The 20,078-nt window shown below is 37.8% G+C and overlaps 2 protein-coding genes across 2 annotated transcripts; both read right to left on the bottom strand.

Annotated features, from left to right (window-relative positions):
- Positions 1 to 455: 455 nt before the first annotated feature.
- LOC122659655 (phosphatidylglycerophosphate phosphatase PTPMT2-like) lies at positions 456 to 8,718 on the bottom strand. Its single transcript, XM_043854754.1, has 6 exons — positions 8,108 to 8,718; positions 7,763 to 7,885; positions 7,131 to 7,224; positions 5,814 to 5,896; positions 5,501 to 5,590; positions 456 to 948 (listed from the first exon to the last, which is right to left on the bottom strand). Exons 1-6 carry the CDS (start codon positions 8,300 to 8,302, stop codon positions 688 to 690), a joined length of 846 nt encoding a protein of 281 aa, XP_043710689.1. The 5' UTR covers positions 8,303 to 8,718; the 3' UTR covers positions 456 to 687.
- Positions 580 to 15,686, bottom strand: LOC122659109 (acid phosphatase 1-like). The gene is made up of 4 exons (XM_043854257.1): positions 15,289 to 15,686; positions 12,436 to 12,645; positions 12,025 to 12,208; positions 580 to 665 (listed from the first exon to the last, which is right to left on the bottom strand). Exons 1-3 carry the CDS (start codon positions 15,684 to 15,686, stop codon positions 12,031 to 12,033), a joined length of 786 nt encoding a protein of 261 aa, XP_043710192.1. The 3' UTR covers positions 580 to 665; positions 12,025 to 12,030.
- Between the last annotated feature and the right edge of the window lie 4,392 nt (positions 15,687 to 20,078).

Here is a 20,078-nt window from a genome sequence, read left to right as displayed (position 1 = left end):
TCTCAAAAGCTTGTAAATGTGTTACTTTTCACTAGGGCAGACCCATTTGATATTACCATGAATTAAGGATGTCAAAATCAAATCAAAATATTCACCAAAACCGTCAAAAAGTTTGATAAATAATTTGATTTTGATTTTAAAATTGAGATCGTTAAACCGTTTAAACTGATTATAAATCATTTAGAAAATCATTTAAAATAACAATAAAAAAATTAACATATAATGATGCAAATAAACAATTTTTTTAAAGACGCCATATAAGAATTCAATTCATACATCCATTTCAATAAATAATTAAACGAAATATAATGAAAAGTAACTGTTTGAATAATAAAAAAGTTAGTAAAAAAAATCACTTGAGTTTCAGTTTTACCCATAAAAACTTGCACTGAACCAAACAATTATATCTCTGAACCTCCTCTCCGCTTACCATGAATTATTAGTTCACTAACTTTTGAGAGCATCAAAACATTGCAGTAAAATTAATGTATGTTGAACCTTACATATTTACAAGCAATTTATCCAAAAAGATAGATCTGATAACATACAAACTTGGCATAACTCTCCACTTAAAGATTCTTCATTCATACACATACTTTGAAGGTTTCCTTTCTCCTCTCAGAGTACTGAAAATCCAAGGTTTATCAAAATTTGCTGAAATTGTCCTCCCAACATCCTTCTCGGGGCCTAACATGCACGAATCTGTGGCACCCTTCCAACATCTGATGTGCAGCCTCCTGAAACTTTCAAGGATGCGAAAAGGCAACAGAGTCTTGCTATCATAGGCCTACCTCTCGTTCCCTTGCAGCTGCTGATCAGCTCCTTACCAGCAGCATCATTGCGAGGTCCATGGTAACCTTCCAAATCTGCCTTCGTTATCAGAACTTCATCCCCTACAGGTGAGTGTGCAGAAACATTTCGGTGGCGCATTCCATACTCTTGGACAGCCTGCATATCATCATGTTTTAAAAGAATAAGTAAAAGGGAAAAAAATAAAAAGCAGAAAAGATTTCCAACACGCCACATCTAGGAACCATTTTCAACATGCTGGCTGTTTTTCTGCCATATGGAGTGATGATGTAGGCATGAAGAAGATTGCGGGAGAAGAACGTGAGATGAGAGAGAAGGTATCAAGGGAGGAAGACCAAATCTGCGCATCACAGCTCTTGGCAGCAGCGCTTCAAAAGTCCAAATCTCAACCGTTCCTTGCATACTCTAATATAGAAGCAAATAAACAACTCCTAATCCTAAAATGGAACTGAAATAGACTGACTCAAACTCTATCTACGATTCCTATTGCTTAGCAACAAGATAAAGTTAAAGCAAAAACAACCCTAATTAAATATACGCCTAACTGCATCAGCTCCTTGGACTCGGATTCTGATCCTGTTTTAGTGGGAAGCCAATCCTCTTTCTTATACTCTATGTAACAAAACCTTAACACTAGAACCTATGAAGAAGAAGCAAGCCAAGAGAGAAAAAGAGACGATGACGAAGAAGTGTCTATACACAGTGATAGATTCAGAGTATGTTCTATCGCTGGTAGTGTCCTTTCTTTATAATAAGCTATCCAATTACAATCAGACTACGAAACTGAAACATGGAAAGTACTAGAAAAGGAAAGTAACCTAGCTAGTGACAACTAACAAAATTAACTAAGAATAGGACTCTCTTATGATAGGGATTAACTACCGTGAGTAATATAACCCAACTCCACGACTCCTATATAACTTAACTCCCCCTCAAGCTGGAGTATAAATATCAAAGGCTCCAGCTTGGAACAACAAGAACAGAAATTAAAAGCAATACCAGTTTTGAATAGGAGTTGTAGACACCAATGAACATGGAAAAAACTTCATCCAGGTAGCAATATCAGCTCAAACACACCAATCATCAGCAGCACCAGTAAATAATAATCTCTGTGTCGAATAAATCTAATCAGCAATGAGCAAAATAAGTGGCCATAAACACAAACCGCAATCCATAATATCATAATAACAACAGTAATATCAAAGGCAATTCTCAAAGAAGGTCGGTAGTAGGTAGTAATCTTCTAAAAGATTAATAAAATGTAGCATCCAACAGCTACATCATAAGAGATAGGTAGTAGGTTACTAATCTTCCAAAAAAAAAAAAAGATAAAAGTGCACCATCCAAAAACTACATCATAAACCCTTCCCAACGAAGGCAAATAGTAAGTAGTAACTTGCTAAAGCAAAGACCGGTAAAAGTGCAACTCCAATAGCTACACATAAGTCCTTCTTAAGGAAGACACTCCAATCAATAGGGTAATAATGATGTGATTAGCATAGATCATATAATCAAAGGTCTGATTAGTAATGACCAAAGTACCGGACTCACTCTTGAGCCCCTAATAGAGGTCTCAAATAAAAATCCCACTGATAAAAATGCAATATAGATTACTGCGAACCAAGTAACATCAGATTACTATGAACTAGACAACATAAGGTTGTTGTAGACCAAATAATTCAACATCAAATTGCTGGGGATCAGATAAATATGTTTTGCTGTTGAATATCATCTTCACAAATATAATTGTTGTCGAGGACAGGGACAAATAAATAAAAATAATCTTCAATTGATGAGTAGATGACACGAATAGATAAATCTTCAACTGATGACTTAAGTAGATAAGAACCTCCAATCTCCCCCTCAAGGATAGTATGCCATGTGGATAAATAAGGCATAGATTGTAAAATAATATTCAACCAGCATATAATCATCAAGAGCAGCCACAAATAATCTCCAATAATAAAACAAATCTTCAAGCACCCCTGCATGGTAGCAAATAAAATCCCAGATAGGCCAGATTGAAACAAATCTGAGCAGAGAAGAATTCCTAATAATAACAACCACCACTTCATGCAAATACCAATCATCAAAAAATTAAAAATCCCAAACTAATGCAATCAAGGGCCCACTAACGCAGTAATATTGCAAATATAAAAGCCCAATGCCAATTTCATAAATTTTGGCCACTAACGGAACTACTCAAGCAAAAATAAAAAATAAAGGTTCCAAAACCCAACTTTTATGGCTTATGGATCCACCCAATCAACAAGACACCAAATATTTAAAGGAGTTGATGGAAATTTGGTAAATATTTTTTAAGGGGTTATTAGTAAATAATGAAGCAATGGGACAGATGGAATTACCATTTATTGTATGGGGATAGACTTGGAAGCAAATATGAGGTATGGGACAAAACATAATTAGAGCAAAAGAAAGGGGTGCAATTGTAAAGGAGGGAACATGGTGACCTATATCTTCTTCTTCCTCTCGTTAAAACCAGAAACCAGAGGAAGAAGAGGCCCCCTTGCAATAGAAGACAAGCAGCAAAAAAAAGAACCACAATATGTGGTTTCCTTCAAGTCCATGGCTTCTTTGCAAGCTTGACGAAGAAAAGAAACCTCCATACCTGTTGTCGATAACCAAGGGGGAGACAATCTTGGGCACATAGCAACGTATTCAATACATATTCATCACATATTTGAAACCCTAGTACGATAGCACCAAAGGAATAAATCAACACCATCAGATGTCTTCCGGCAATAACAGAAACAACAATAAATCAATGTATAGAATCTGAGCAATCGATAGCAGCAGCACAGAATAAAATCAATAATCGATGCAAACGTCAACACTCCAGAAGATATGATAGAATCATTGATACTCCCTCAACAACGAACACTCCAGCAAATACGAGATAGCAGAAGATGATCTTGTTCTGTACCTTCCAACAGAAACAAGGATCACAAAATAAAGTAGCAAACAAGGGGGGTCTATTCAACCTCCGAAGCCCTTCAGCAGGTAGGATTTTTTTTATCGAAACAGTAGAAACCCTAGACTTTCTTCAACTACGGTTGTATATAACTTTTTTTCTTCTAATTCCTCTTCATGGCTCTGATACCATGTAACAAAACTTTAACACCAGAACCTGTGAAGAAGAAGAAGCAAACCAAGAGAGAAAGAGAGACGATGGAGAAAGAGAAGTGTCTAATCCCAGGGATAGATTCAAAGTATGTTCTATCACTGGTTGTGTCCTTTATTTATAATAAGCTATATAATTACAATCAGACTACGAAACTGAAACATAGAAAGTAATAGAAAAGGAAAGTAACCTAACTAGTGACAACTAACAAGACTAATAATAGGACTCTCTTATGATAGGGACTAACTACAGTGAGTAATACAACCCAACTCCACGACTCATGTATAACTTAACACACTGTTTTTCCTGCACATAAGGTACTGTTTTTAATCTTCATCAATCAATCTTGCTGTGCTTTTTTTTTTTTTGGATGGAATTGCTGTGCTTTGTTTTATTCTAACTTGGGCTGAATCATCCTTCCTTAATCTACTGTTAATATTAATATTCTGTTCATGTTGATTCATCTGATAAGGCCCTATTACATCCTGCAGATGCCCTGTTTTACAGTTGTTTTCTGGCAGAACTGAGTCATCATCTGAGATTGATCTGTCCATCAGATCAAGGGGATCTTTTGGGGTCTTTCAAGGCCTTGCCCACAGAGGCCTTCGACCAGGGTAACTTGCTCATCAGATTTTCTGATCTGGTTTTAGTAAAAATCTCCTGATTCTGTCCTATTTTGAGTTCAGACCTGAGGATTGTTTAATTGCTTAAAACCTAAACATTGAATCTGGTTGATATTTCAGAGACTGATCTGAGCCTCTGATTTGAGAAATTTAATGATGCAGGGAGAAATTGGCTCACAAGGTTAATTGATGCAAATAAGTCACATAATGGGCTTATTTTATTGGAGATAAGCCTTTGGTGGGGTTATGTATGCATTGGGCCTTTGATTCCATGTATTTTATTTGTAATGGGCCTAAAATGTGGGTACAAAGAAGGCATACGGGATTAGGCTTAGTAATGCTTACAAAGGCGGCATACTGGATTAGGCTTACTAATGCTTATTTTCATATTTCATAGATTTATTTAAGTGTCTATTCATATATCTAGGTAGTTAAGTACTTAAGTGTCTTTTTATATTCCTAGGCAGATTTATTGTTTTCTTGTTTATTGTTCCTAGATGCATGGGGGGCTGTTTTCTATGTAATGGGTTGGGAGTACCAATAGTCCATTAATTACTTACATGTATCTAAGGGGTTTTTGGAACTTCTTCCTCTATAAATTCAAATCGTGGAAGGCTGCTTTGGCATTCCAGAATTCTTCAAAAAAAAAAAAAAAAACTACTCTTTGAGAACTTTTGCTTGTGAGACTCAAGTGGGATCAAGGTGGGACTCCGACGGTTGGGCAACTAGTGGGACTCTAGGTTGCCACCTATCCATCTTCATCTACAGCTTATCCTATTCTCATTCAGATTCGATCTTGGCTTGCTTACCCTCTCAAGTTGCATCATTTAATTAATTAATTTTCTTCTATTCCTGAAGTATTTTGTTTAAGATTTGACTATTCTTTAATTAGACACAGCTTTTGTGAAGATAAAACATAGCATACCTTCCATTGTGAAGGAGCTAGCAGCACTCTAGGTCTTCTAGATCGCACATATTCCAATGCAGCAGCAGGTGTCATATTCTTATACTCCACCTGCAACATTATCAACAGGACGTGGATACAACCTCAGAATCTATCCAAAACCAATGAAAACAAGCTTGTCATTTGACTACCTCTTGCAGGTGAAATAAACATTTTTGGATGCACAATATTACAATTTAAAGAGGGCATTGAGTGCTGGACCTTAAAACTTGCCTCAATAAATGAACAAAACCAGGACAGTAGTTGAAAAGTTTCACAGGAATTGGGATCTTACCAAATAGCAGAGGACAATGGTTGTACTCCTACCCCGCCCAGCTTTACAGTGAACATAAGTAGTTCTTTCACATGATGCATTCTCTAAATAAGACCACAAAAAAATCCATTTAATGATCAGAAAATACAAACAGCATTATCAAATTCAATACTCCCATATTCTACAACCACTAGTAAGTCACAAACAACTACTTGTGTCTGTTTGACTACCACAAGAAAATACCTATTTAAAAGGGAGGAAAAAGAAAACCTAAAAACAAACTAAAAATCCTAGTCTAATGCACATTTACAGCTACAAATTGTCAATGGTCTTCATTTAAATGTTGCTTGTTGCACCCATCAACTCCAGAGCGCCTATCGCAAGAGGTTGCGCATTAGCACGTGCATCCGTCTTCTTGCTTGATTGAAAATCCTTTTTTTTTTTGGGAGGAGGGGGGGGGGTTGGGGGGCCAATAAACCGAAAGGTTCAGGTCTTTTTGAGCCAGGCCAAGGGTTGGGATCGATATACAAATCATAATTAAGGCTTAGCAGCTTGACCTCAGGATGGTCATAGACCACAATCAGCTTGACTTTAGTAGATCAGAAGTTCAAGCAACCAAACGGCAAAGCACTATGGTTTTTTAAGTTGTGCCACATGTTAAAGCCTGTATCTATGCTTTGATACAGCATTCTAATGGGAAAATCCAGCCATATTGTCTGAAAGTACAAGGAATCCATATTTGCATGAAAAATAAGCAAATTTTGTAAGGGGAAAAAAATAGCAACCCAGTGCATGAGGCTCCCGCTACTGCAGGGTTTGGGAGGGGCAAATGTATGCAGCTTTACCCCCTTCTCCGTAGGAGAGCAGGGGAAAACTAAAATTAAAATTAATCACCTCCACCACCCAAAAAAATAAAAAAGGGATGGAGTGACCAAACAGGGAAAAAAAGTCCCTTGATGGAAACAAAGTTCCTAGAGGGAATGAGGCACATAATTAACCAAAGATGCAAAGAACTTGAAAAGCCCTATCAATGCATCCAAAGGTTAAGACTTAATGGGATATTTGAGAACGAGAAGGCTTTTGGGTTGAGTTGCCTGGTTGGAACGGGGGGACATATTGCCAATGTCCCACCCATCAGGTCACCTCTGCTAGCACTGTCCAGAAGTTAGAAAGAGAGAAACCAACAGGAGTCCAGTAAAGAGGCACTCATTGTGAATCACCTTTCCATTGTCATGCATAGCCCATTAGTTTGATGGAATGAAGAAATTTAAAAACAAAAACATGTCACAGCAGCAAAGGCACAACTGTTCACATTAAGGTCATAAGAGATTCACTTACTGTGAATGAAGTCAACAGCTCGGCTAATATCTGTAAGTGATGGGGCAAATAGGTAGTCCCTTGTTGGAATAACCAGATGGTCAATTCCATAAGCCTGAAAACCATAAAAGAAAATAGCTGAATATACAGAAGAAAACTTGAAATCAAGCTCTTTATGGCGTCTATAGTAAGCTTCACAGGGAGCAAATCTGAATTTTCACTTATTCTCCTAGATCAATTACAACGAAATTGAAAAAACCTCCAACCAAATGGAAGAAAGTGAAACACCACATCAACAGAAAACAGGAGACCAATATTCTATATAGAAATTCAGATAAGTTAACTCAAAGCTTCACTGATGGGACACCAGACAATCTCTGTGTCAAAGCTTCCCATTATATTGAAACTAATTAAAAACTAATCCATTGAATTCTATGGAAATACTCAACAAAATAGATGCATTTTATCGACAGGAATGAAGAAAATATATGGTGAGAATTCATGGCAAAAATAAAATCCACAATCAGTAAAGAACCAAAAAGCTCCAAAACCCTGCGAAAATATGGCAGCTTGAACAGATTATATACCAGTAAGAAGAATTATATTACCACTAACATAATAATTCAAGAGAATAATGTTCAGAAATTACACACATGGTACAAGGAGGTAGGAACCAAAGTCTCGTATGGTTCATTGAGAGTGATGACGCCTCCAACACCAAGCTGCTTCAAGCGTGGAACATCCTTGGGAAATGGAACAGCCCCCAGCAAAAGAAACTGAAAAAGGGAACACGAGAAAAAAGAACAATTAAGATAGAAATTCCCACCTCAAGGGCAAATAAATGCTAGTTAAACAATAGATAAAGGGAAAATTGGCAACTTTCATAAATTTATACTGATTCACAGGTACAAACAGTTAAATTCTCTATCAAACAAGTACATGGAGAAAAGAGAAAATTTTGAAAAAGGGGGAAAGATCAAATTAAGGGAAAGCAAAACCTGATCAATTTCATCCCACCATCGGAACTCCGCTTCAGTCTTATTCCGAAACACATTATATAAAAGAGTAGGATAGAAGAGAATCCGCGCCCCTGCTCCAACTAACGCTCTCTTTGCGTCCACGTTAACAATCTGTCTCCGTGAAAGGAGATCTTTTTCATCAGATTCCACCTCTCCTAATTCCTCGATCTTCATAGTTACGATCTGTGGACACCCAAATTCAAAATGGAAGCCAATCCCGACCACCCGATTCTAGTCTGTTAATCTTCCAAACAGAAAATCGACCCAACAACTACAAACGATTATCGATTACAGTAATCGATAATCGTTTGTAGAGAATTAAGGTCGAATGTTTCAAACGAAAATTGAAGAACCCTAATTAGGAATTCAATCCTTTCTGTTCGAAACCGAAAGTAAATCGAACGTAAAAATACCTTCTTGATCAGAAGCGCGAGAGAACTGAGAAGGATGAGGTCCTTTTCACTTGTTGAGGAAGAAATTTCTGGGAACCTTACAGCTTACGCTACTGGACAAAGATTAAACCTCCACCAGGCAACAAGACTGTTGTTACCAGAGTTTCCTTCTCGGAAGTGTTTTGAGAAGAAAAGGTCAAACGCAACCAAAAGTCCTATCCATAAAAGTCAAAAATATACTGAAAATATCAAAATGGAAAGAAGATGTTATCCTCACTCGCGTAGTAGTATACTACGCTGCTTCCGGGGGACCCACTCTATTCTATTCAACATTCTGTTGAATCTACGGCCAGAAATGTTGTAATGTCAATCGTTGAAAAAAATTGGTTTTAATAGTTTTTTAAAGGGTGGCGGCTCCTGTGCCTACACAAAGGGCTGCGCAATGACTGCTGCATCTCAAGATTTTCTGTCTTTCTATACAAGAAGTGCGGCAGTCATTTCGTATAACCCTATGTTTGGGTCAGGGATTTTTTTTCTTTTTTTTTTTTATTAAATAATATTTTATTGCTTGAGACCCAATTAAATTCAGGATTCTTAGAAATATTTTTTATTTATAAAAAAAAAAATTTCACATATTTCCTGAGGTTTGACGTAATTATAGAAAAATCATTTAATTTTAAAAAATTCTGCATCCCCCACCCCCAAGGTTCTTAACATTAACAGGTATTCCATCCCTTATTTTAAGTCTAACAAGATTAAAATCAAGAGGTGAACTACCAAAATGCCCTCATCTTTTTCAAATCAGTTTTCCAAAACCTGCAACTCTTCCCCAAACCTGCACATAACTCTCTCCTTCCATTTTTTAAACCGAATCTAATTAAAACTCTCATCCCACTTTCTTCATCTAAACCCAAAACCAAATCCATCTTCTATTTCTGAGACATGACCTCTCTCAAAACCCATCTCTGCCAAAATCGAGTTCGATTTCCATTAATGGTTTATTTATTGGCTTGTAAAGAGAGTTTCACCGGACGCAAAGAAAAATCGGAGAGATGGAAAATGGAGGTTTTCATGGTTTCAGGGGTACTAAGGCATCGAAACGTTCTTGGACATATTGGAATTGGGGAGAGATAGGAAGGAGAGAGAGCATGAAGGGAGGAACAAAAGGGTGAAGGTTTATACATCACATATTCCAGAATTATAGATGCCTCCAAAATCTAATCCATCTACAAATAAAACAGTGAACTAGAAGAAGCGTTCACATGATTCCAAAATCTGATGTTCACTAATTCAGAAGAAGAAAAAAAAAACAGCAAATGACTTATTAGAATGAATTTAATGAGAAAGGGTTCAATTTGCTTCCGTCTCCGATTACGATTCCGAGAGACTCAGAGCCCTGACTTTTGCCCCTGTTTCCGGTGACATCTCCTTCGATATGTCTTCGATCTGCCCTTTTCTAAGCACCCTTAAACCCCTGTTTCAGATAAGCTTTTTTTGTTTTTTCTTTTTGCTGAGTACAATTTTGCTTTCATTTATTTTAAAGTATAACTTCGAGTGAATTTTTCTGCTGGGTTTTTCAGCTTATTGCTCCAGATATTCTACATTAGAGGAGGTAGGAAATTTTGACGTGAATACTAGATGCTCCAATGGTGTTCATACCTACAACTCATTTTCTCCAAATCGGTTGGGGGAGATGGGCTGCAGGTTTTTATTTTTCTTGTAAGGGTATTTTTGTCACTTCACACTTTGATTTTAATACTGTTAGACCTAAATTAATTAGGTCAAACCTTTGAAGGGGTACGTGAAAAAAACCCCAAAAATAAATTAGAGAGAATAATAAGTCATGTAAAACTGTACTATCATTTCTGTCATTCTACAAACAAAAAGAAGACCACTCTCTAATATAAATAAAGTATGATTATGGGTTGAATTGAACCAACTCTAAACACACATAATAAAATGCTAAAAAAAATTGAGTATGGTTGGAAACAAGTAATGTTGTAGGACCCAATTTCTCTCCACCCATGGTGAAGAGAGAATCTGTTTATCATCCCATGAGACGTATTGATTGGATTAGACGGGTATGTCAGACCATGAATAATAAAAGAAGAGGAGTGAATAATGAACCCAGAGTCCAAACATAGCGGCACATCATTACCATTGAAAAAGAGAGTAAAGAAAAATCTTAGTCCAATATTATAAATTTATTATTTTTTTTTTTTTTGGTATTTTTTGAGGGTTGTGGGTAGTATTGTTAGAAAACTAGGTTTTGATTTAGACAAGTCATTTGAGTCGAGTCCAAAAAAAAAAAAAAAACATGAAGCTTGATCAAAATTAATAAAGACTTGCCTAGGTTTAAGAAATGATTAGATTAGGTGCGAGTCAGCCCAAGTTTTTATTGACTTAATGTTTTTGCCATAGTCATGTGAATTGCAAAAGTCTGGTTTTTTTTATTGGGCCACAATATTATTCATAGACCATAAGTTTGGTATGCAACTTAACAAAAGCCTATAATTTTTGTTTGTTATCTTCAATGTTAGTTCCATTCTTTCTTCTCACCAGTGAAACAACTATACCCACCAATTTTTCCAAGACTTCTGGGGAGACTAAATTGTGTGAAAGAAGTTAATACTTTAAACTCAATTATCCAAGTTTGAGCTAGTCACAATAAGCTTCAGTCCAATCAAAGCCCAAAAAATGGTAGAATGAATTGGCCTAAAGTGATCTGGCCTGCTCTTCAAGACCTGCACTGACTCCTCACTGGTCCCAATTTCATTTTTATGTTTGATTATTGGAGATTGGAAGTATATGGGCCACATTGATGAACTATTAGCTTATAGAATTAAGTTTTCCTTCACTGATGGTGAAGAGATTTTGGCTCCACCAGTGGTGATGTGACACTGTAATTGGACATTGGCCGGGTTCATCATTAGAGTCTTTAATTAATTTAAATCTCACCTTATTGTTCATGGTCCGAAATAACCTTCTCCATGTGATTGAAGAATCAGATAGGTTGGAAGAAGAAATTCTCTCTTCACCTTGGGTGAAGAGAAACTAGATCCTTTCTCATATATCAAACATAAAAGAATACCTACTCAATTTCCTCTTGCCTAATGAAACCCTGCTTGATTGAAACAAGAAGCAACAACAAAAACAAAGATGTGTACCAAAAAACAAGAAAAACAAAGATTGAACAATTGATTTATCCAACTAGTTTTACACCTCAAAAGAAGGATAATATCTTATTGGTTTGAGTTTCTAGCCTCACTACATGATCTCCTAGCATTAACAAAAAATCCACCCACATAGAACACAAAATAACAACTAAAATAGCACAATCAAATTTATTAAACTCAGAATCGTCATCCGTATCCGAATCAGATCCGATCGATTCTGATTCAAATTAAGCCAGAATTGGGATCAGGGTCGTGGTCGGCCAATTCGACCAATCTGATTCCGATTCTTGGAACACTGAGATGTGTAGTACATCATCAGTTTCTGAACTTGGTATCAAGCAATATAATACATTGGATTGGGAATCTTAAAGCTGCGTTTAGCCATGGCTTTGCCCAACAGATCACTCCACTGATCACCTGAGCTTCCATGGATTCTGTAACCTTGAGCTTCCAACTCCGTTCTTTTCCCAGATTTGTAAACAATTGCAAGTGTACCTTGATCAGAAGCCCCCCTATTTCATTGCCACCCAAGATAATCATTAATATCAACATCGAGCCTTATTTGTGAAAGCCCAACAGAAATTTAAAAAATAAGTGTTTGGTGTGCATTCTTGAAACACATTCTAGGTCGATTTTGCATACTAAAAATAGTTATTTTTATTGTTTGAGAATGCAAAATCGACCTAGAATGCATACCAAACATAGCCTAAATTTCCAACATGATAGAAAACAAGCTAACCTTAGGAAGAGCTTCTCCCAGTTGCGGTATCCAGCATTTAGCAGATTTTTCTCAGTGGCATTCCTTTGACTCTCAGTCCTTCCAGTTAAGAGGAACAATGTAAATCCCAACTTTTGGAGGCTGTTATAAATCTTCAAACTTTCGGGTAAAGCTGGTGCTTCCTCGGTTTCTACCCATGCATTAAAAGAAGCATCATCGTAACCTTGTGCTCTATATATAAGTAAAACAAAAGAATCCAAATTTTAGAATAGGCCAAACCAATAAACAAACCACAACATAACTATAAATATTTTTTTAGAGGAGATCGATCTGTTGTCTTAACTGTATTGACATCTTAAACACCAAGTCAATAGTGAATAACGAAATAATAAAGAAAAATCTGAGAACATATATTCGTAGTTGAATTACGATTAAATCCAAAACAAACAACTAATATTTGTAATTGCCCCACAATTAAATCTAGTAGCCCATTCTAGCATGTATGAGTTAGTAAAAACCTCTGATGCAGGTAACAGCCAATGGACAGAATAGGTTCTACAACATTAGGTATTAGGGGGGGAAGTTTCTATAATTCTAACCCCAAGGGGTTGTTCAGTTGGTAAAGACCAACACCTCACAATTAAGAGGGTATGCGTTCAACTCACCTTAGGGCCTATCTATAAATAAAAAAGTTTCTATAATTCTAATATGTTAGCTATTTTTACTTGCGACAAAGTAGTTTTGCTAGCGCTCAAAGTAAGCGCACACATATTTTCTAGGAGAAAGTTTTCCTGCACCAAATGTCTCATTTTTATTTAGGAATGATCGATAATACCTCCTACTGTTGCGTGATACCTTCTTGGCACCATCCAAACCCCTTGATCAAGAGAGACCATGAGTATGGAAAGAGGCACAGATCCAAGGAATCAAGCAAGGACTACAAGGGGTGAGATAGAGGACCTCTAAATTTGACATACGAGTACTATTGACTTATTAAAATCGACAATATTTAGTTGGAATAAAACTGAGTTGAGATACTATTGATCCTATCAAATAGGCAAATGTTTTCCTTCATGGTGATGAAGAAAGAAGAAACCTTTTTCTCAATGGGTGATGTGACCCCATGATTAGAGTTCTATGTCTTCAATAACTTCCACCTTCTATTGTACATGTTCGAAAAGCCCCCTCCTCCAATCAGATGCGACCTATGGCAATGGAGAAGGGATATTCCATGATGAAGGAAAACTGCCCTATTCCTTTAAATTAGTTCCATTGTCAATCCCACAAATTGAAGGCTAATAACAAAAGATTTCTGACTTGTGGAAACCTCTCTTTTACTATCAGAGTAGCTATGGCTAAGGGTGTTAATTTAGATCCTAAACAAAAAAGTAAAAATCGAATTGAACTGAACCAAAATAAATTGGTTTGATTTTTCAAATATTGAATATTTTTATGGTTCGGTTCAGTTTTGGTTTCAGGGCTGAAACCATTGGTTTGTATGGAACCAAACAAATTATATTCCTTTTTAATGTCAATGTGCATGAATAATTATATTCTTTTCTAATGTCTAGAAAAAGTTTGATGTATTATGATCTAAAAAACTAGTTTTTTTTTTGGTTGGTAAAGATTTTAAAAGTTTTTTCAAACACCTAAAATAGAGCCTAAAACAAAATACACATCGAGTCAAAACTGAACTATGTTGATTTGTTTATGGTTTGGAAAAGAGGCTTCTATTTGGTTTCGAATAGATAAAAAATATCTTGAACTAAACCGAAACCAAAATCAAAACCGAATCAATTAACACCCATGTGTAATGGATGTGTCCACAATGTAAATTCACTAGAATCCAGTTTGTCACCCTACTAAAAACGAGAAGTTTTATCCTTTCAAGTCCGGTGCACTGTCCAGTGAATCACACTTGAGTATCCGACGATGGCCATGAGACTAAGAGGATGAACTTTAAAGGTGCACTGCCCAGTACACCATCGGATGCACAAATGAGGTGCACTGCACTTAAGAGGATAATAGATCTACTAAATGATTGATTTTCTAAAACACATCTTGAGATTTGACAGCATGGATTTGAATCATGCTATCGGCATCAGTATTGGTTCCGGTCGTAAGCTATCAATACCATTACGGGTTGAGTAATGCAGGCTAGATCAAAAGGGAGAATTATCTCTTGTAATTTCTTGCCCGGTCCAATTCTCTAGTGCCTGTAATAAGAGGGGATGGGATTGAGATAAACCCCATCCGATCAGGGGTGGAATGGTCATCGCACCCTCCTTGTTCGGGGGCTAGGGGAACTGGACGGACATCGAATTACAAGAGATAAAGATCCAATCAAAATGTATTGTACTATTGCCTTCATTTAAAAAAACAAAAACATTTTTTGGAACATTTTGCCCATAATAGAAAGGACATCAATATTTTTTCATAAAAAATTCATTTCCGTAATCCGTATTGGTCAGATATACCTTAAACCATGTAGTCGAGGATTTCCCAGAAGCACGTGACCAATAATATCCCTATCTAACATTCCACTACCTAGTTTTACTAAAATACCCTTAAGATGCTGTCTCCTGTCCCATGAATGGAGGAATCGTTGAGAAAAACCTACCCTCCAGGGGATAAGAAAGAAAGAAAGAGAATATCCGGATTCCGGAAGGTAAAGATGCTCTTCAACTCCAACTGCCGGCCAAAACGTGGAAGGCACGAGGAGGAGTGCTCCATATGTAATGGCACTTCCTATCCGTAGAATTAGAATCTCAGAAATAAGAGTTGACCGATTCCAAGTCAAGACCTGATAATGCTCGTGCAATACCAGAAAGTTAACACAAAAAAAAAAAAAAAAAAAAAGATAGAAATCCATACCCGAATCCGTAATTAGCATAATAGGGCAAATTTGAGAGCAACGTTTCGTCGATGTCGAAAACCCAGGCATCCTTGCCGTCGGCGGCGATCTCCACATTTCCGGCGAAAGACCAGGCTGCGTCCGCCACGGCTTGGGAATCCGAAAGGTATCGATCTCCAGTCATATAATCCTTCACGAATCCCTGACATCTGTTAGGGACTGTCTGCCAGGTCCCTACGTCATTTGACTCCACTGTGAATTTCCAGCTCTCGCACGACACTCCATTATCTCCGCCGAACTTCCGGTTTCCCGGTAAGATTTGGAGTATGGATTCACTCGGTACAGTGCTCGTGATGACACTCGACGATACAGAGATCGAGAGTAGCAATATGAAGCAAAGCCTAAAGGCGCAATCCATTCTCAGAGCTTTCAGTTTTCCCTTTCGATGGAGATGAGATTTGTTGAAGAGAACGGCCTCTAGTAAAACACCTCATATATTTGGTGGCGTTATTATGTGTTTAATTTATTAATTAACTAACCTTTTTTTTTTTTGGTAAACTAATTAACTAACCTTTAAGATTATAAAAGGATTTTCGATTAGAGTCTCCAAACATATGATCAACACTATATTGGTGGAACCCCTATCCTCTCAATTTGCCAGACTCTACTTGATGTCAAGTACATCTAATAGAGGGGATAAAAATGATTATTTTATCTTCTATTCGAACCCATTGTCCTAGGTGGGATCCACATCTAATAGAGAGAGGTGGACCCCATATAGACCCCTCACCTCATCGAATAAGGGGTATGATAATCATTTCCATCGCCCTATGTGAAATGTACCCCACATCAGATAAGGGGTAGAATAATCATTTCCATCTCCCTCTCTTAAATGTACTTGACGTCAATTACGAACAGGCAAATTGAGAGGATAAAAATTCATATTGATGTATATGTACCATGACCGTTGTCATCCACAAAAAGGTAGGGTTAGCTTATCTTCCAATTAACACAAAAATAGTCCTACAATGATTGGTCGTAAATAGATAAGGTCCTTGCAAAAATAGCTACCAATACAGCATTTTAAGTACATCAATAGCTATCGTTGGGTCTGACAAGCCTAGGTTTCGGCTTCTGTCAATGCCTGTCTTTTTTTCCCTCCTTTAGTGGGCTGACTTGTCAAGAAGTGAGCCCGAAATCCCTGACAAACTAGTAGTTTCAACTTTGAAGTCTTACTTCTTAAGGGCTCTTATTTAGGTTTTATTCAGCTGGTTGTGACACACGTCTCTCAACATGATGTTGGTATACAATGGAGCATATCTGAATTGTATGGGGTACCATTCGCTAAAGCTCTCTTTGGTTGGATTTCAATTTCGCATTCAGACGGTGATTTCAAAATTTTAGGGTGTCGGAGATAAATAGAATGTGATAGAAGTCAAAATTCCAAAATAGCTAGGGAGCTATTTGGAGATAACCTGCTGCATATTTATACCTTACAAAGCTTATCCCTTGTGTTTTTTTAAGCAATCCATTCTCAGAGCTTTAAAGAGAATTGAGTGGATTACCACTTTAGACTATTAGTCTCATTTGCGACACCCCAATATCTGAATGCATCTAAGCACCATACAATTGTAAAAGATATTCATGGGCAAGAGATCACTGTTTGGTCATATAATTTTTGCATCAGCGTGGGGGCCATTGAGAGTTCACGTATGGGCCTCAACATGAATGAGATCTATTTTTTATTTCAAGAAGAGTTGAGCGGTAATTGCACACACTCCTATGTCTAGGCACAAGAGCCATATGACCAAACAATGTTCTTTTTCCATATTCGTATATACAACTGTTGTTATACCCGTATCCCGAGATATAATTAAATATTATTTTTTCTCGTAACGTGTAGATACCGCTGCCATGTATGTTGGTGACCTGTTCTCCATGATGGTCAAACCTAGTTACAAAATCATTGACCACAATACGGGCTTACCTGTAGAGGAAAGGTTCCTCAACCGCCAGTGGAGAAAGTTCGTTGACGGTGACTTCGTTGACTATCCTCCAAGTAATAGTCTGGGAAGCGAGGAGTTTAGGAGAGAGCATCCTGGACCGTCGCCTCAGTTAGACACTTCGTTCAGTGATGAGCTTGGCATTGCCGTGGCGAAGCTATTCGGGGTCATGGGTGATAAACCATGACAGAGAGAAAAGTAAGTTCTAGTCCTCAAGTTTTATTATTTATTCTTTCCTTGGTGACCTCGAAGTGCGGGTCAAGGCCTAAACCGACCGAGCTATTTCATGTGAGAAGGGAATATCTTAATTTTGGATCCCACTTACTTTTGGAAAGTACATTGAGGACTTATACCCATCTCATGTGAACCTATCTTAAAGTGGGTTTTTCCCTAATTAAAGTTTGTGGGCAGGCCCATTTAACTTAAGAAGTCATTTAACTTGTATGGCCCATTTCACTAAAGGCCCATTTAACCCTATTGACCCAAGGATGGGTTATTCCATTCACTAACCCACATAGAACTAATGGGTCAACCCATTTAGCTCTTGACCCATTTGGCTTAAGAGACCCAAGATCCACTTTCTATAAATAAGCCAAAGGGGGAGAAAGCATTCAATTCTCAATTACGTCTCCCATCTAACCTAAATTGTGGAGGAGAGAAAAAGGAGTGAAAGAGGAGGAGGAAGGTGGAGAAGCTTGGTGGAAGGTTGAGACCCCACCTCTTGGAGCCATAAATCTTGGAGCTCTCTCATCTTGGGGGTAAGTAAGCCATTTGAAGCTTTCTTCCTTCTTCTATTTTGAGTTTTAAAACGGTTGGGAAATGGGAGAGATTCGACCTAGAGCTCTTGGAACCCAAGAAATCGATGGAACCTTAAAGCCTAGGCTATGGTGGAGTTATTTCACTCCATTATGAGCTCTAGTGTTAGTAGTCTCATTCCATTTGAGAGATTTAAGATTTGGACCCTATTATGCTTTAGGTTAGGTTCTTCTCGGTTCCTTTTCTTGAATCTATTGGGTTGAATGGACCTAGAGAGGTCTTAGAACCCTAATGAGCTTAGGATGTAGCTTCCTTAAGGTTCCTATGCTTTAAACTACTTGAAAGTGGAACCCTTGGAGGGGGATCCTTTGGATTTTGGACTTGCAGATGTGAGGTTTTACATGTGATTTCAGACCTGTAAGAAACCACCCTGAGATTACCTCCCTGAGAAGGCCCCTGGAAAGCTAGGATTTATGTGCGGTTTTATTTCCTGAGAAATCACTCCTGCAACCGCACTTGACTGAGACTGTCCTGAGGCCCTGATTTTCTAGGATTTACCTGTGGTTGCAGAAATTGGGCATGAAATCACTCCTGCAACCACTCTGCTTCTGAAACCTTGTACTTAAGTGGTTATGGGAGACCTTTTGGGGATCCTTTTTCTTTGCTTGTTTAACCTTATTTTTACTCCTTGTTTAGGTTAATATATCCATCTTGTGGCTTATTGCTTGATCGAGGCGACAACTTATAATCTTGGTGCTTGGCATATACATTGTGAGTGGGTTTGGTTGTTTGGGCTTGATATTATTATTGCATTGTATATTATGTCATCATTATAAATTATTAAGCATGCTTGCGCATATTGCATACTTTTATATATGATTATTATAATGTGGATTGGAGATGCTTTACTTTGATGGGTCTCGGTGCCGATGGGTGCCTGAACCCTGGATACTATATACATTTATGAAGTAATTATGTTGAATGTCATGTTGAACTGTAGTCGTGCCGTCTTCGTGTTCGGGCACTAAACCAGATGAAAAGTTGATGTACCCGGATTACCTCTCGGGACGATAGGACTTGCATGTAGTATATCTGCGGCTAGGATTTTACACCCTTATGCTACGACCCTTACCAATAGGGGTTTAGGTGTTGGGTAATCAATACACCGGATTCTGTGGAGGTGGGAGAGGCCAGTCATGGTAGTATTGGTTATCAGGGGTCTGCCACTGAGTGATCTTGGAGGCTTTGATCGGCGTAGGTCCCAGGTGACAATTGAGGTTTCATTGTGGCGATAAGTTAAGTGACCCACAGTGTCTCCCGAGTTGTCACAGTAGCATATACCTTTGACTTAGTTGTTTGTTAGGTAGAAAAATGGAATTAACATGTGCATGCATCATTGGACTATGTGAATTGCGTGTTTGTGCATCCCCATCCCCTCACTGGCTTAGTGGAGCTAACCCCCTTATGCGCACACTTTTTAGATTATGATGCAAGTGACGGATATCTCGCAGGACTTGGAGTTCAGCCCTCGGGATACGAGGAGATTGGTGAGGAGGAGCCGGAAGTCGTGTTCGAGGAACATGGCGACGGGTGTCCTTGCGATGATTGTGCCTACGGGCCGTGAGGATATTCGGAACTTGGTCCCTTTTTTATTTACTTTTGGGGCTTAGGCCCGTGTATAAATATTTACTATTATACCCTTTTGATAGTTATTAGATGGTCATTGAAAATGTAACTAACTACTGTATTTATCATCTAGCCTTTGAACATCTTATAACTATTTAATTTATACGCTTTCACAATACTACTGATCTTTGGAATGTAATATTCTTTTTTTCGCATTCTGATATTATATTGTGTTAATATTGGTTATGACTGTGCGTTGGGATACTGTGTCAGTGATCCGGGAGGTTTAGTAGGATGACACGCGTTGTCTTAGTCACCCTTTATATTATATTATATTATTTGTCTGGAATAGGGGCGTGACAGCGTGGTATCAGAGCGAGATGCTTTGCACCAGCCACAGTCTAGCGGATTTGTGATTTACTCTA

Source organism: Telopea speciosissima, chromosome 4 (genome assembly GCF_018873765.1).
Source record: "Telopea speciosissima isolate NSW1024214 ecotype Mountain lineage chromosome 4, Tspe_v1, whole genome shotgun sequence".
In the NCBI taxonomy this organism is placed as follows: Eukaryota; Viridiplantae; Streptophyta; class Magnoliopsida; order Proteales; family Proteaceae; genus Telopea; species Telopea speciosissima.
Note: the sequence above shows the minus strand (reverse complement) of the source record. Positions and strands in the feature narration are given on the sequence as shown.